The sequence below is a fragment of the Mirounga leonina genome, unplaced genomic scaffold, assembly GCF_011800145.1.
Source record: "Mirounga leonina isolate KUSES-001 unplaced genomic scaffold, KU_Mleo_1.0 Mir_94, whole genome shotgun sequence".
Taxonomy (NCBI): Eukaryota; Metazoa; Chordata; class Mammalia; order Carnivora; family Phocidae; genus Mirounga; species Mirounga leonina.
The window spans coordinates 19,388,963-19,403,710 of NW_023270855.1; the positions used below are offsets into that span (position 1 = coordinate 19,388,963).

At 45.3% G+C, this 14,748-nt stretch overlaps 1 protein-coding gene across 4 annotated transcripts in view; it reads left to right on the forward strand.

Moving 5' to 3' along the window:
• Positions 1 to 3,288, forward strand: part of PDZRN3 (PDZ domain containing ring finger 3) — a 239,713-nt gene extending 236,425 nt beyond the window's left edge. For 3 of the 4 annotated variants that reach the window (XM_034996548.1, XM_034996550.1, XM_034996551.1), the window contains 2 exons: positions 167 to 283; positions 854 to 3,288. In XM_034996548.1, the coding sequence (XP_034852439.1) occupies positions 167 to 283; positions 854 to 2,419 (1,683 nt within the window). In that variant the 3' untranslated portion in view covers positions 2,420 to 3,288. The remainder of the gene's footprint in view (positions 1 to 166; positions 284 to 853) is intronic. The other variant, XM_034996549.1, reaches the window with a different exon arrangement.
• Positions 3,289 to 14,748: the final 11,460 nt, after the last annotated feature.

Sequence of the window (14,748 nt, forward strand, 5' to 3'; positions counted from 1 at the left end):
TTTTCCGAGGTAGAGCCAAACAGCGGGCACACTGCATTTTCATGACCCCCAGAGGGAGCCCAAGAAATCTTTTTCCCCCAGCTTAATGTCCTTTCTTTTAAAAAAAGTAATAAGATGAAAGCAAAAGGAATCTTGTCTGAGGCCCATGGCTGCTCCCTCCCCACAGCTGGACGAGGGCTGGATGGACGACGACCGAAACGACTTTCTGGACCACTTGCACATGGACATGCTGGAGGAGCAGCACCACCAGGCCATGCAGTTCACTGCCAGCGTGCTGCAGCAGGTGACGCCCGGCCCCCCCGCACCCCCCTCCCCCCCCGCCCCCAGGCACGCAAGTCCCGCGCAAACCCGCCGGCCTGGAAGGTGCCGTCCGGTCTTCACACTGGCAGAGGCAAGCCGATACCCTCCCTACTAAGGGAGTGTGGCCTGGCTTTTAGAGCTGAGTAGTCCTGCTGGGGTCTGGGAAGACACGTGTGCCAGCTTTAAGGCAGATTAGAAAGCCTGAAGTCATGTTTTCAGAAGTAGAGCAACTCCCTCGGTATAGCCTAAGCTGCTTAGAACCCTTTAGCTCCCTTCGGTGCCACCTCCATGGTCAGGGTCCTAAAAACGTACTAGTTCGTGGTAAGGCCCTAGATGCCTCCTGCCCTGGGTGCTGGAATGGCTGGGATCATTCACTGAGGTAAGGTGACTAATACCCTCGTCTTACAGGTGGGAGAACGGAGGAGGAGGAGGGTAGGTGTTTGTTTGTTTAGCCCGGGTGGGTCTGCCTGATGGCCAGGTACAGATGCCCTGGCCGGCAGCCCTTGTCCTACAGGAAATGTGGCACCTCCCTCACTGTGGCCCTTTGTTCTAGAAGAAGCATGAAGAAGACGGGGGGACCACAGATACAGCCACCATCCTGTCCAACCAGCACGAGAAGGACAGCGGCGTGGGACGCACGGACGAGAGCACGCGCAATGACGAGAGCTCGGAGCAAGAGAACAACGGGGACGATGCCACCGCGTCATCCACCCCGCTGGCCGGGCAGAGGAAGCTCACGTGCAGCCAGGACACCCTCGGCAGCGGCGACCTGCCGTTCAGCAACGAGTCCTTCCTGTCGGCCGACTGCACTGACGCTGACTACCTGGGCATCCCCGTGGACGAGTGCGAGCGGTTCCGGGAGCTCCTGGAGCTCAAGTGCCAGGCCAAGAGCAGCAGCCCCTACAGCCTGTACTACGCCAGCAGCCCCCTGGATGCCAGCAAGAGCGACCCTGAGAGCGTGGACAAGGAGCTGGAGCTGCTGAACGAGGAGCTGCGCAGCATCGAGCTGGAGTGCCTGAGCATCGTGCGGGCGCACAAGATGCAGCAGCTCCGGGAGCAGTACCGCGAGTCGTGGATGCTGCACAATAGCGGCTTCCGCAACTACAACACCAGCATCGACGTCCGCAGGCACGAGCTGTCGGACATCACCGAGCTCCCCGAGAAGTCCGACAAAGACAGCTCGAGCGCCTACAACACGGGCGAGAGCTGCCGCAGCACCCCACTCACCCTGGAAATGTCCCCCGACAACTCCCTGAGGAGAGTGGCAGAGGGCAGCAGCTGCGCGGGCAGCGAGGGGGCCGCGGGAAGCATGGAAGCCTACGGGCCAGCCCCCAAGAACCTGCTCTCCATCACGGAAGATCCGGAGGTGGGCAGCGCCAGCTACAGCCCGCCGCCTCCTCCTCGAGAGCTGGAGGCCGGCCCAGCCCCGGAAAGCAGGGAGCGGAGGCCCAGCGACGACAGCGGGAGCCCCGGCCCCAAGCTGGGCGGCTCCTACCTGCCGCCCTTCCCGCACTCGCCCTACAAACACGCCCACATCCCGGCGCACGCGCAGCACTACCAGAGCTACATGCAGCTGATCCAGCAGAAGTCGGCCGTGGAGTACGCGCAGAGCCAGATGAGCCTGGTGAGCATGTGCAAGGACCTGGCCTCGGCCGGCCAGGCGGAAGCCAGGATGGAGTGGAAGGTGAAGGTCCGCAGCGACGGCACGCGCTACATCACCAAGCGGCCGGTGCGGGACCGCCTGCTGCGCGAGCGCGCGCTCAAGATCCGCGAGGAGCGCAGCGGCATGACCACCGACGACGACGCGGTGAGCGAGCTGAAGCTGGGGCGCTACTGGAGCAGAGAGGAGAGGAAGCAGCACGTGGTGAGGGCCAAGGAGCAGAAGCGCAGGCGCGAGTTCATGATGCAGAGCCGGCTGGACTGCCTGAAGGAGCAGCAAGCCGCCGACGACAGGAAGGAGATGAACATCCTTGAACTGAGCCACAAAAAGATGATGAAGAAGAGGAACAAAAAGATATTTGACAATTGGATGACAATCCAAGAACTCTTAACCCACGGCACAAAGTCACCAGATGGCACGAGAGTATACAATTCCTTCTTGTCCGTGACTACTGTATAATTTTCACTTCTGCGTGGTGTACATAAAAGAGAACACTACCATTGGGGTAGCAATTCCTGCCTCGTTCAATGCGGCAAGTTTTTGTATATAAGATAAATACGGTCATCCTGTTGATAGTCACAATTGGCCAACGCTGCAGCTCTGGGTGTCAATAGCTCTCTTTTAAGTGGAGAAAAACCACCCTTAACTGTCTTGGAAGGCAATATGAACAAACAGAGCTTTTTTCAAATAGCAATTGTACTTTTTTACTTGCTACCTTTTACATAAAGTGTTTAAATTTCAAAAAGATCTTTTATTAAGCATACTTTCACAGAATAATTTGTTTAAACTATATTCATATAAAAAAGTTACACGCTTTTTTTTTTCCTGCCGAAAACACAAATACAACCCCCCCCAGTGTGTATTTTTAATGGAACCCTATTTTATAATGTTACTTTGTTGAATGTGTTTCATATGGGTGACCATTAATATATAATTTAGGTCAAGGCTTCAACTCAAAACTCCCAAACTGTATGGTTCAGGATTTAATACACATAATCAAACCAGCAGTGTTTAGAGTTGGGATACACATTTAAACATTTTTTTCTGGTTAAAGTTCCCAAAAGCGTAAAGGTTTTACCGGAAAGCAAAATATCATGCAGCTTTATGGAAGTTTAAAGCATGTTTGCAAATATTGCAGCCCGATGGAAGAATTTGCATGTACAGGAAAGTTGTGGATGGAGGTGGTTTGTGGAATTTTAAGTGCTCATTGTAGTAAGCCTTTGCTTTGTAGATTTGAAGGGACAGAGTTTTACAAGCAAGCTCACGAAATCATGATTAGTTACAAACATTAAGTAAAATGAAGTTAAAATAAATTATTTTCTATTTGATATATTTTGAAGTGATTCCTTTTTTTTTTTTTTTTTTTTTGCAGTGGTGCTTATAAAATAAAAGCCTTTTGCAGTGTTTCTTTTTTTTCTTCCATTACATTATGTACTTCCTTGGGAATATTTGAGTCTTTCAGATCATCCAGTACCTTCATTCTGCCCAGAACCCAAAGACAGACCTCTGTCAGTGAAGAAGAAGGAATCAAACTCACCATTGAATCCTGCATTCTGACTGCTGTCTTGCAGAAAGCCTCAACCTGGCCCAGTTATCCTGTAAGCAAGAATAAGTATGAGCAAGTTGATCACTCAGGGTCATGTTTACAATGAAATCTCTTTGGTTTATCACAACCATTTCTGTCTGCCAGTAAAACAACTCTGGTGGCTAGACCCAACTTCCCATTTCTGCAAACTAGCTCATATTTTCACAGAATAACCTAGGTCACCAAAGTGAGTGGGTTTTAAAACTGGTATCTTTCTTTCAGAATCCCAACCATCCCCAGGATCTTAAATAATGAATTTGCTACAAATCGTTCCCGGGTTATAGTGTTGGCACCAATCGCAGCTGTAAGACTTACTGAAAATACAAAATAAAGATAGGATTAGGAAGGGTGTCCGTTTCATCTGCCATGTTGTCAGACTTCTGGTTTACTCACTGATCTAAAAATTTGCGTGAAATGACCAGGTGGTCAGGCATCTCAGAGAGAGTCCCCTCTACCCTCCTCCAACCAAAATTCCTCCTTGGGGGCTCAAATCTTGAGGCTAACTCATCGTCACACTTGCACTAGAACAATTTACTGAAGGTGAGACACTGAAGTGTTCAAGATGTCTGTTCATTCCCTCTCCCAGACCAGGCACTGCAAAGATAATTTTAAATCTGCTACACTACTCTCATCAGCCCTCCAAAGACAAGTTTTCGCAAAAGGTGGGCTATGAGAGCCATGATTTTCCAATATTCTCCGACGTTCACCCACCACCAGAAGTGGGTCCTCGGTTCCCAGAAGCAGCTCATCTACAGCGCTCTCACCTCACACCCTTTCTTGCTCATGTTTCACAGAGAATAAACATTGCTGCAAGACACATGGAAGTGTGCGGGTTTCTGTGGGGAAATAGCTTTCTTCCCCTTGTGTGTTCTCATGAGAAGTCAGAGGTGTGTACGTGGCCACAAGAACAAAGAGCTCCAGCCTAATCAACCATGTGCCGTGAGAGTCAAGCAGAGAAGAGTTCCTCACCAGAGCTCCCCACCTTCCTCCAGATTTAAGAGTCAGCCAGTGCCACTTACAAAAAAGTGGAGGGAAATTAAAAAACAGCATACATTTAAATCCACTTCTAGATCCTTCAATTACAACTTATATTTTAAATCACTTCATCATATAAATACATTTGGTCGTAATTTGCAATGTGAGAAGAAGTTTCCAAATCTAATTTGGCAAATCAACTCTGAAAAGACATTCTGGAAGGCACCCCAGAAGTCACTTTATCCACGAGCAAGAAGCTCAAGGAGACAAACGTGGCTCATTTAAAAAACAAATGGGGATTTGAATTCAGAACCCACTTCCTGTTCCCACAGTTCTTACTGCCATGGCCACAGGGGCGAGGTAGCTGTCCTATCCACAGCTCACTCAGATGCATGCGATCCTGTGCCCTCAACCAAAAAATAAACGCATTTCACCAGTGGATGCCCTGGAGTGAGCATAAGCCAGGAGACATGAATCTGCCATTTCTTTAGTGAGTCTGAGCTCCCAGGTGCCTCGCGGTGCAGGCAGTTTGGAGCCAGTGGGTAAATGGAGGGATTTTCCTGGGTAATGGTGACAAGAGACCATTTACAATTCTGTTCTCACTGGTGTGAAACCCTAGCTCCCATGTAAACAGACCTTCCACTGTAACCGACAGGCCTCAGCTGCTGATACTTTGATTTCCTTGGCCCAGGGAAGAATCTGATGGAAGCTAAGGAGTCTCTCCACAGAAAAACATAAGTTGCATATCATTTTGGAGGCCGTATGTACCCCCCAAAGTCCATTCATGGACCTCCCCCGAAGTTACAAAAACCTAAACATAGGAGACCAACTGAACTGGACAATCGGATGGATTTATTTTGCAAGCTGTTTTTAGTTGCATCTGATGGCACTGTCTGATCTGGGCACCCATTTTTAATATCAAGGAATAAAGATTTTCCCCATTAGAACCATATTGTCGATAGCAATTAAAATTCAACCAACCACTAGTACCCGTACTCTCCCAGTCATTGTGCTGATGGTTATTCTTCTCATAGCTAAATAAATTTCAGGACTACGAGGACAGATCCCCACTTCTCCATAGCAGCCACTCCACTGGCTGGGTAACTCAAGTTTAAACCATACTTCGAAATACACAGGGAAAGAAATGAGAATTTATGGATGATTCAGTGCTACAGCCCAACACAGGAGCCACTAACCGTATCTGGCTGTTAAACACTTACAATACGGCTGCCTCAATTGAAATGTTCTGAGAGGGACGCCTGGGTGGCTCAGTCGGTTAAGCGTCTGCCTTCGGCTCAGGTCATGATCCCAGGGTCCTGGGATCGAGTCCCGCATCAGGCTCCCTGCTCCGCGGGGAGCCTGCTTCTCCCTCTGCCTCTGTCTCTCTCTCTGTCTCTCATGAATAAATAAAATCTTTAAAAAAAAAAAAAAGAAAAAAGAAATGTTCTGAGAAAATGAATTTAAAAGACTAAAAAAAAAAAAAAAAACCATAAACTATTTCAATGTTTATGCATGTTAAAATGATAATATTTCACATGTCGGGTTAAATAAAATACTTTTAATTTTATCGCTTTTTACTTTAATGTGGCTCCTAGAAACATTTTAATTACGTATGTGGCACATATTCTATTTCTATCCTGTAGCACTGATAGAGACTATCAGACATGCATGTGCAAAACCACCCCGAGATCTGACCACATCGGTGGGGCAGTTCTGCAAGACAGCCGGCCTCAGCCACAGTTGGGACTCGGATGATGAAATCCGCCCCGATGAGTGTAGAGAGGTGCTTTGAATTTGCATCCACCTGATGCCATACCCCTCACCTGTCACCACTGTGCCTCCATCCGCCTCTCAAGAAGTCACTTCAAGTCTGTTCAAGTTCTGCCATTACTTGTAACCCAGTCATGATTGCAATAGAAGAAACTGCTTCAAAATGACAGGCATTTTGCTCAGTTCCCTTTGAGTTTTAAACTAGAGTATTCTAACTCTCCTGGCAAGAACATATGACAGACAACACATAAAAAGACAGGAATTTGGGGCACAAATTAAGCTTTTCATCTTTTCTTTTTTTTTTCTTTTTTTCTTTTTTTTTTTTTTTTAGATTTTATTTATTTATTTATTTATTTATTGGAGAGCGAGCGAGAGAGAAACAGCATGAGAGAGGAGAGGGTCAGAGGGAGAAGCAGGCTCCCCGCTGAGCCGGGAGCCCGATGTGGGACTCGATGCGGGACTCGATCCCAGGACCCCAGGATCATGACCTGAGCCGAAGGCAGTCGCTTAACCAACTGAGCCACCCAGGCGCCCAAGCTTTTCATCTTTTAAATGAAAACAGGAGACCCCAAGTCGAAAGAATCACAAATGTGAAGAGAGGACGGTACACATTGCCTGGGGAATACTAGTTGGAGAACTAATTAGTATTATAAACTGAAGTATGAAAATTTACCAAATAATTATCTCCTCGTAGCCTGAGAAGTAGGTTACCGGTCACTTCTTAGCAAAATTGCCCAAAACCAAGGAAGCAAACACAGTTGCACCATAAGCAACTGCAGCTCCCAGTTTTATTTGTTTCCTGATTGTTTTAAGCACATTAAGATTTCTGCAAAGCAGCAACTAATTAAAAAGAAATCACCAAGACCCGAGATAAGATGCAAGAATTCTCATGGCAAATGCTGTAGTCTTCCATTTTGATTAAATGTGAATTCCCTAAAGCAGTTACAAAACAAAGTATGGTTCTTTGGGTTTCATGCAGGTGGGTTTTTCTGCTTAAATGATCCATTTTGCTCTAGCTTCCAGTTTCAGCTAATCCTGAAAGAGCGCCGCCCATGGGGTCTTATGATTTGCCAGTAACGTGGTTTTGCCTTTCGGTGGTGGTAAGCTGACCTCTGTGCACTCGGCTGCTTTTTTACAATGAAAAACGGGCTATTAAGGACTCTTACTTCAGTGGGGTATTGCAGAGTACACTGGCTCACCAGCTTAGTGAGTCTTGCCAAAATCCTCAGAAGCCAAATGAAACTCGCTAAATGAAAATCTATTAGGATTAGGTTGAACCATGCATTTAGTCCTCCTCCTTACACGCCACCCCAAACATGATGGGTTGGACTTAGCACTTTGATCTCTGAGGAACTGTTACCACCCTGGTGCTCTAGGAGCTACATCACGACCCAGCATGGACGTGTTCAGCCAGTACTTTTTCTGGTCCCCACGGTTTTTTGTTTGTTTGTTTGTTTTTAAGATTTTATTTATTTATTCATGAGAGACAGAGAGGCAGAGGGAGAAGCAGGCTCCCAAGGAGCAGGGAGCCCAATGCGGGACTCGATCCCAGGACGCTGGGATCATGACCTGAGCCGAAGGCAGACGCCCAACCATCTGAGCCACCCAGGCGCCCCTGGTCCCCACGGTTTAAGGCCACAGTGAGTTCTCATAAAGCTTACAGTCTAGTGGGAAAGAAAATAATCATCCAATCATCACACAGATACTTAAAAACAAAATGTCAGCATGGTTAGAGGCGGGGAGGCGGTGGATGGGAGAGCTAGTGCCACAGAGTTCAAGGAGAGTCTCCCAAAAAGTTACGGTTGAGCTGAAAGCCAATGGAGGAATGTGAGTTAACTAGGCAAAGGGAATGGTCATATTCCAGGCAGAGGAAACCACATACACAAAGGCCCTGAGGTGGGAGAGACGTGGCTTATTTGAAACAAAAACCAAAGAAAGCAGTGTAGCTTATGCTCAGAAAGCAGTGGAAAAGATGGTGTGTGATTAAGACCAGAGTGGTAGGAAAGAGCCCAATTCTCTACTTGACCATAAATACCCATTCCCTATGGCCAATAGTTATTGAGCACCTAACGTGTGCTAGAAGCTATACTAAATGTTTATGTGTGCTAACTTGTTTAAGCATAAGCAGCCTATGAGATGGGTGGAAGTGCTATCCTCTTTCGCAGATAAGAAAACAAAGATGACTGAGGGATGCAACTTGCTCAAAGTGAAAGAGCTAGTACAGGGCCAAGGGGAAAGGTAAAACCAGTTCTTTCCAACCACTCTTTTTTTTTTTTTTTAAGGAACTGTAGTTTTATCACCAAATATCCTAAACTGACAATCAGATAAAGTGATCAATGATAATGAAGCAAAACTTCTGGATTGCTGTGCTTAGAAATAGCATTTCCATGACAGGGGGCTCATAGATTTTCAGTTTGAGACACGCTCATATTTCAGCAGATGCCAGATGCTTGTTTCCATCTTTGCTGGAGCTTAAACAATAGAAATTGTATTTCTTACGGTTCTGGAAAACTGTATAGTATAAAACTGAAAGTATAAGATCAACGTAATCAGGTTCTGGTGACAACTCTCTTCCTGGCCCGTAGAGGGCTGTCTCCCCATTGTGGGGAGAGCAAGTGAGCTTTGGTCTCTTTCTCTTCTTTTAAGGACACTAATCCCATGATGGGGACCCCACCCTCATGATTTCATCTAAACTTAAGTACCTCCCAAAGGCTCAATCTCCATATACCCATACACTGGGGGTTAGGGCTTCAACACGCATGAATTTGGGGGTGGGGAGGGGCATACAAACATTTAGTTGCTAAGAATCTACGTGACCTTTGTTGATCATTTTGTGCCCTTCTCCAGCTCAGGCATACATCTGTCTATAACCCTGTTGCTTCCCATTTCTATGTTACTGCAGATGATAAACTTAACAAGCTTAGTCCATTCACTTCTGCAGAGTTCACCAAGTTGACTATCGATAAGAATATATCTCCCTTTCCAAGACTGCCTTTTCCATCACCCATCCTGAACACACAGATCAGGAGCTAAGAAAAAGCAAGTATCCTCCTCCCTTCCTCCCCAGCTAAAACCCTGCCTCCCAGGTCTTACCACCGTCCAGAGATAAAGAACCTGACCTGATGAAATAGTCCCACTGAATGTATAATGAAGGAGGCAATTTAAGCAGCTTTAGGGCCACACAGCTTCTCTGATTAGCCAGCCTTCGGAAACACCCCCCTTGAGTTATGACCCGCTGTGTGAACTAACAGGGTGACTCTGTATCAGAGGGCGGTTTTCTAACCCCTGCTGCCACTCATTCAGCTCTTCCTTCCATAAGTGATCTCAAAGGTGTCCTAAGCAGAAGCCACAAGTTTCCAAAGGCACTAAACATCCACCTCCATCGAGAAGTTTCTCAGCGCTGATGAGCTAGAAGCACAGAGGAGTTAAATACATCTTAATTGAATATAATCTAAGTCTTTCCATTTTCTGAGAAGTAGGCATTTAAGACAAGGAACATGGGGTTTGCAAATGCCTCACATTTACCCACAATGAACAAAACCCGCCCATGTGGTTGTAGAGCAGAGTCTTGGGGAGAAGGGTATTGGTTCTAATGAAAAAATAATGAGTTTCTTAAGAGCCACCTTCACCATGACCTGAGCCTCATTACCAGCACTCATGGACTTAGTTACCTTAAGAACATGTTCATGCCCCCTCTCTAGATTCCAAGCCAACATTCTGAGGAGTACTTTGGTGAGGAGGCTTATATTTGACCAATGTTTTGTAATCAACTTTTCAATCTTTTGGCTCTTTTTGACACAGCCTTTTCAGGAATGCCAACTGTTTCTATTTTCTACTCCATTAACCTTCCTGCTTTTCCCAGCTCTACACCAAGGTCACATCTCTAATATCTACTTAAGGTATCAGGACCCCATTTCCCTTAAGAACAAATACAATTTATAAACCAGGCTTGGAATTCGCTCCTTCAATTAACATCAAGCATAACTCCAAAAGAAGCATAGAGTCGTACAGTTAGAAACAAGGCTATATATAAATGTCTTTCTTAGAACGCACAAAAGCTCATGAACACTCAGCATATATAAAGAGGGAAGACCTGCAAGTCTGACAGATCCGCTACCAAATACAATGAACATGTTCAAGATCTTGCCACAGGGTGAGCCAGGACACCTGACTCTCAGAGTAATGCTTTGGGAGATGTCAGCAGACAGAACTCTAAAACAAGCAGCCAGTAATTGATATCATGCCAGATGCTTGTTATCTATCTTGGACACAGAGATCCCTTTAAAACTCCAGACAAAGTACAACATTTTGTATATAATTCAGGGGATTCACAAAACAATGTACTGTCTTAAGCAAAGTCATGACAAATACTGACTTGATCTCCTCGTCCAGAGAATCTCATGTCATCCTCATGACCTTGGTTTGGCAACAGATTCTTAGATAGGATACCAAATGCATGAACAACAAAAGACAAAATGGATAAATTGGGCTTCATCAAAATTAAAAACTTTGTGTACTAATGGACATTATTAAGAGAGTGAAAGACAACTTAAAGGATTGAGACAATACTTGCAAATCATATGTCTGATCAGGGTTTAATATCTTAGTACATAAAGATCTCCAACCATATGGGATTGGGAGCCCACCTTAATCCAGCTCAATGACAAGAAGAGAACCCAATTTAAAAATGGGCAAAGGACTTCAGTAGAAGGTTCTCCACAGAAGATGTACAGAGGGCCAATAAGCACATGAGAAAATGCTCAACATCACTAATCCTTAGGGAAATGCAAATCAAAACCACAAGGAGATACAACCTCCTATCCACTAGAATGACTACCATCAAAACCAAAACAAAACAAAAACAAAATAACAGGTGTTGGTGAGGAGTGGAGAAATCAGAGTATGTACATTACTGGCGGGAATGTAAAACGGTGCAGCCATTCTGGGGAAACAGTTTGGTGCTTCCTCAAGAAATTTTATACACAGAATTACCATATGATCCAGTAATTTCATTTCTGGGTATAAAAACAGAAAGACTGAAAGCAGGGACTTGAAAAGGTATTTGTAAACTAATGTTCATGTAAGTAATACTATTCATAACAGCCAAAAGATGGAAACCACACAAGTGTCCATTAAAAGATGAATAAACCAAATGTGGTATATGCATGTGGCAGAATATTATTCAGCCATGAAAAAGGAATGGCGATCTGATAAATGTCGCAACACGGATGAACACTGAAAACATTATGCTAAGTGAATTGAGCCAAACATAAAGGCACAAATATGGCATCATTCCAGTTATATGAAATATATAGAATAAATTCACAGAGACAGAAAGCCAAAATGTAGTCACAGGGAACCAGGGGAGAGAGGTGCAGAATTACTGCTTAATGCATACAGAGTATTCTGTTTAGAGTGATAGAAAAGTTTTGGAAACAGTGGTGATGGTTATACAACATTATGAATGTAATTAATGCACTGAATTGTGTGCTTAAAATGGTAGAAATTGTAAATTTTTAGATGTGTGTGTATATGTATAATCATAATTAAGATCACAACTAAAAAATAATTTATGTCTTCTAACTCTCAAGCCAAATTCCCTTTGGCTTCTTGACAGCATTGGTTGTTGCAAGCATTGTTGAGAACTATGTACACTCCCTCAATCAGAAAATGAATATATATGCTGATTTTAATTTATTTGGGATCACGCTTTTTGCAAAAGCAGTATTAGACACCACGTTGGTTCTGATCTGAGGTAGAATGGATCTAAGGCAAAATGAGGCCAGTGCCCCTTCATGTGAGCTGAGGATGCTTTTATTAATCTAGGTGCCAAGGAAATAAATTATACCAATGTCTCCTGGGCTTGCGGACGGCTCACGCCTGGGCAGGGACTCATGCCTACCTTAGTGTTACAAATCAAATATTTGTATCCCCTAAAATTCATATGTTGAAACCTAACCCCCAAGGTGATGGTATTAGGATGTGGGGCCTCTGTGGAGTTATTAGCTCATGAGGACAGAGCCCTCACGAATAGGATTAGTGCTCTTATAAAAGAGGCCCCAGAGAGCTCCCTCCCCACTTCTGCCAAGTAAGGAAACAATAAGACAACCACGTACAACACAGAAGAGGGCCTTCACTGGAACTCAGCCATGCTGGCCCCCTGATCTTGGACTTCCAGCCTCCACCATGTGAGAAATAATTTTCTGCTGTTTTTAAGCCACCGAGTCTTTGGTAATTTTTTTTAATAGCAGTCACAACAGACTAAGATGTTTTGTAGCTCTTATGAAATCAACAACTGCAAATGGTCCCAAATACCAAAACATTCTTTTGAAAACTTCTTAGGGTGCCTAGTTGTAAGTTACAAAGACACTTTGGGCTCCACCGCAACTTGCAGGGGACAAGGGTCTATCTCCAGGCATGAAGTAGAGTTGGTTGGCTTGCCTCTTGTTGCCCTCATGAGATTTCACAGCACAGAGTTCTCTCTAATCTAGAAAACCTAGGCACCAAGATGGCTCCCAGCAAGAATGATCTCACTGCCCAGAGTCTAGGAGCTCTTTTTAAAAGATTGCCCAGCAGCTTAAATGCCACGGGGTCTCCGATTGCAAAATCCTTCCTTTCCCCTAGCACCCATTCTCTACTTGTGGACACCTACCATTACATAATCCCCAGCTGTCTCTCTGTCTCTGACTCTTAGCTCTTGTACACTCACCTACTCTGCAATCTCATCCCGTATCATAAAGTGCTGCTTTCACTGAAGTAATCTGACTGAGTACATGAAGTTCTCATTGGGGATGACTTGTCTCCCTCTCACTCAGGTGCTATTTGTCCCTCCAGATTTCTCATGGATAATGGAAGTGGCTAAATTAAGAGGGGTATACGCAGGGAGGAGAGCAATGAGAGGTTTTTTTCTTGCTGCCTGCTGGCCTTCCCTCTTTTAAGTATCTACGGAGCACCTACTATGTGCTGGTCACTCTGCTAGGCCCCAGGGCTACGTTGGAGACAAGGCAGAGATGATCCTCCCTCGAAGAGTACCCATTCAGAAAAAAAAGTCAAGTAAACAAAGAAAGAAAAAGACTAGCAAATCATGATAAGGAAACAGGCATAGGTCTGCGAGGAGAATTACCCACCAGACCAGTGGTTCTCAAAGTGGAGTCCCTGGACCAGCAGCCCCAGCCTTACCTGGAGTATTGATAGAAATGCAAATTCTTAGGCCCCACCAAGACTGCCTGATTCAGACACTCAGGAGTCAAGGCATCTGTTTTACAAGCCCTCCAAATGACTCAGGTGCATGCTGAAGTTTGACAAACACTACAAATAAGCAGGGATTTTGACCACTTGGGTGTTTTGTTTTTTTACTTCTAATCCTCAGGACAGTTCCTGGACATATGGGACACTTTATAAAGTATGGTAAATAAATGAACAACTGGGGGGGATACAATACTTGAACCTGGGTTATCAGAGAAGACCTCTCTAAATATTTAACCTGAGATCTAAAGTTTGAGCAAGTTGAGCAAGACTCAGCCATGCAAAGAGTGTGGGTAAGAATGTTCTAAGCCAACTGTAAGAGCCAAGTGTAAAAGTCCTGGGGTAGGAAAAAACTTCCTTCAAAACCAGACAAGCCATGCTTTGCAGGTCAAGAGTCCCATCTCTGACTCTGGGATCCAAAGTCTCACTTCTCCAAGGAACGCAAGACTAGGTCTCCTCTGAGCTTCCCTAGCAGACAAAAGACCTGACCTCTCTGTGAGCATGACCACCTTTCTTGTTCGGGCATGCACGCAGAGCCCACCATGCAGCACCATGCTGCAGACAAGGCCATCATTGGCAGAGCCTGCTCTGTTCTCCTGTCAGAATGACCTCTCCGTGACCCTGGACAAGAAGGCTCCCAGGTGTCACCCCAGTAGGCCAGGCTGGAGAACCTGGGTAGCGTGCAGCAGCTGCGACTTTCACCAGGGCATTCTGAAGCTAGCCCTGTCCTCATTTCCACCATGAACAAAGCACGCTCCCAGACACATTCAAGGGGGCGTCATAAGGAGGGCAGCAAATGAGAGAAAGCAGTGACGAACGCAGCGGTAGTGATTCAAGCTGCCTGGAGCCAGGGGAAGGGGTTGGGACAAGTTAATGTGGATACTTCATCATCAGTACCCAGCCTAGTTCCAAGTGTGGCAGCGCACAAAGCTGGCAGCCAGGCAGACATGGAAGAGGCAGCTCTCCTCCTTACCTGCAGCGCTTACCTTCATCAGCAAGAAAAGATGCAAGTTTTCCTCTAATTAGGCCCATTGGGAACATTTCTTTGATGTCATTTTTTAATGTTAAAAATTAACAGAATATTAAGAGATACTTTTTAAAATTTAAGAAGTAAAAAAAAAATTGTGTTGGATGTCTTTAAGGTACCCATAATTTTTGCACTTAGAGCAGAAGCTTAGAATCCAGGTAAGAGGCCAGCAAACTATTTAATTAA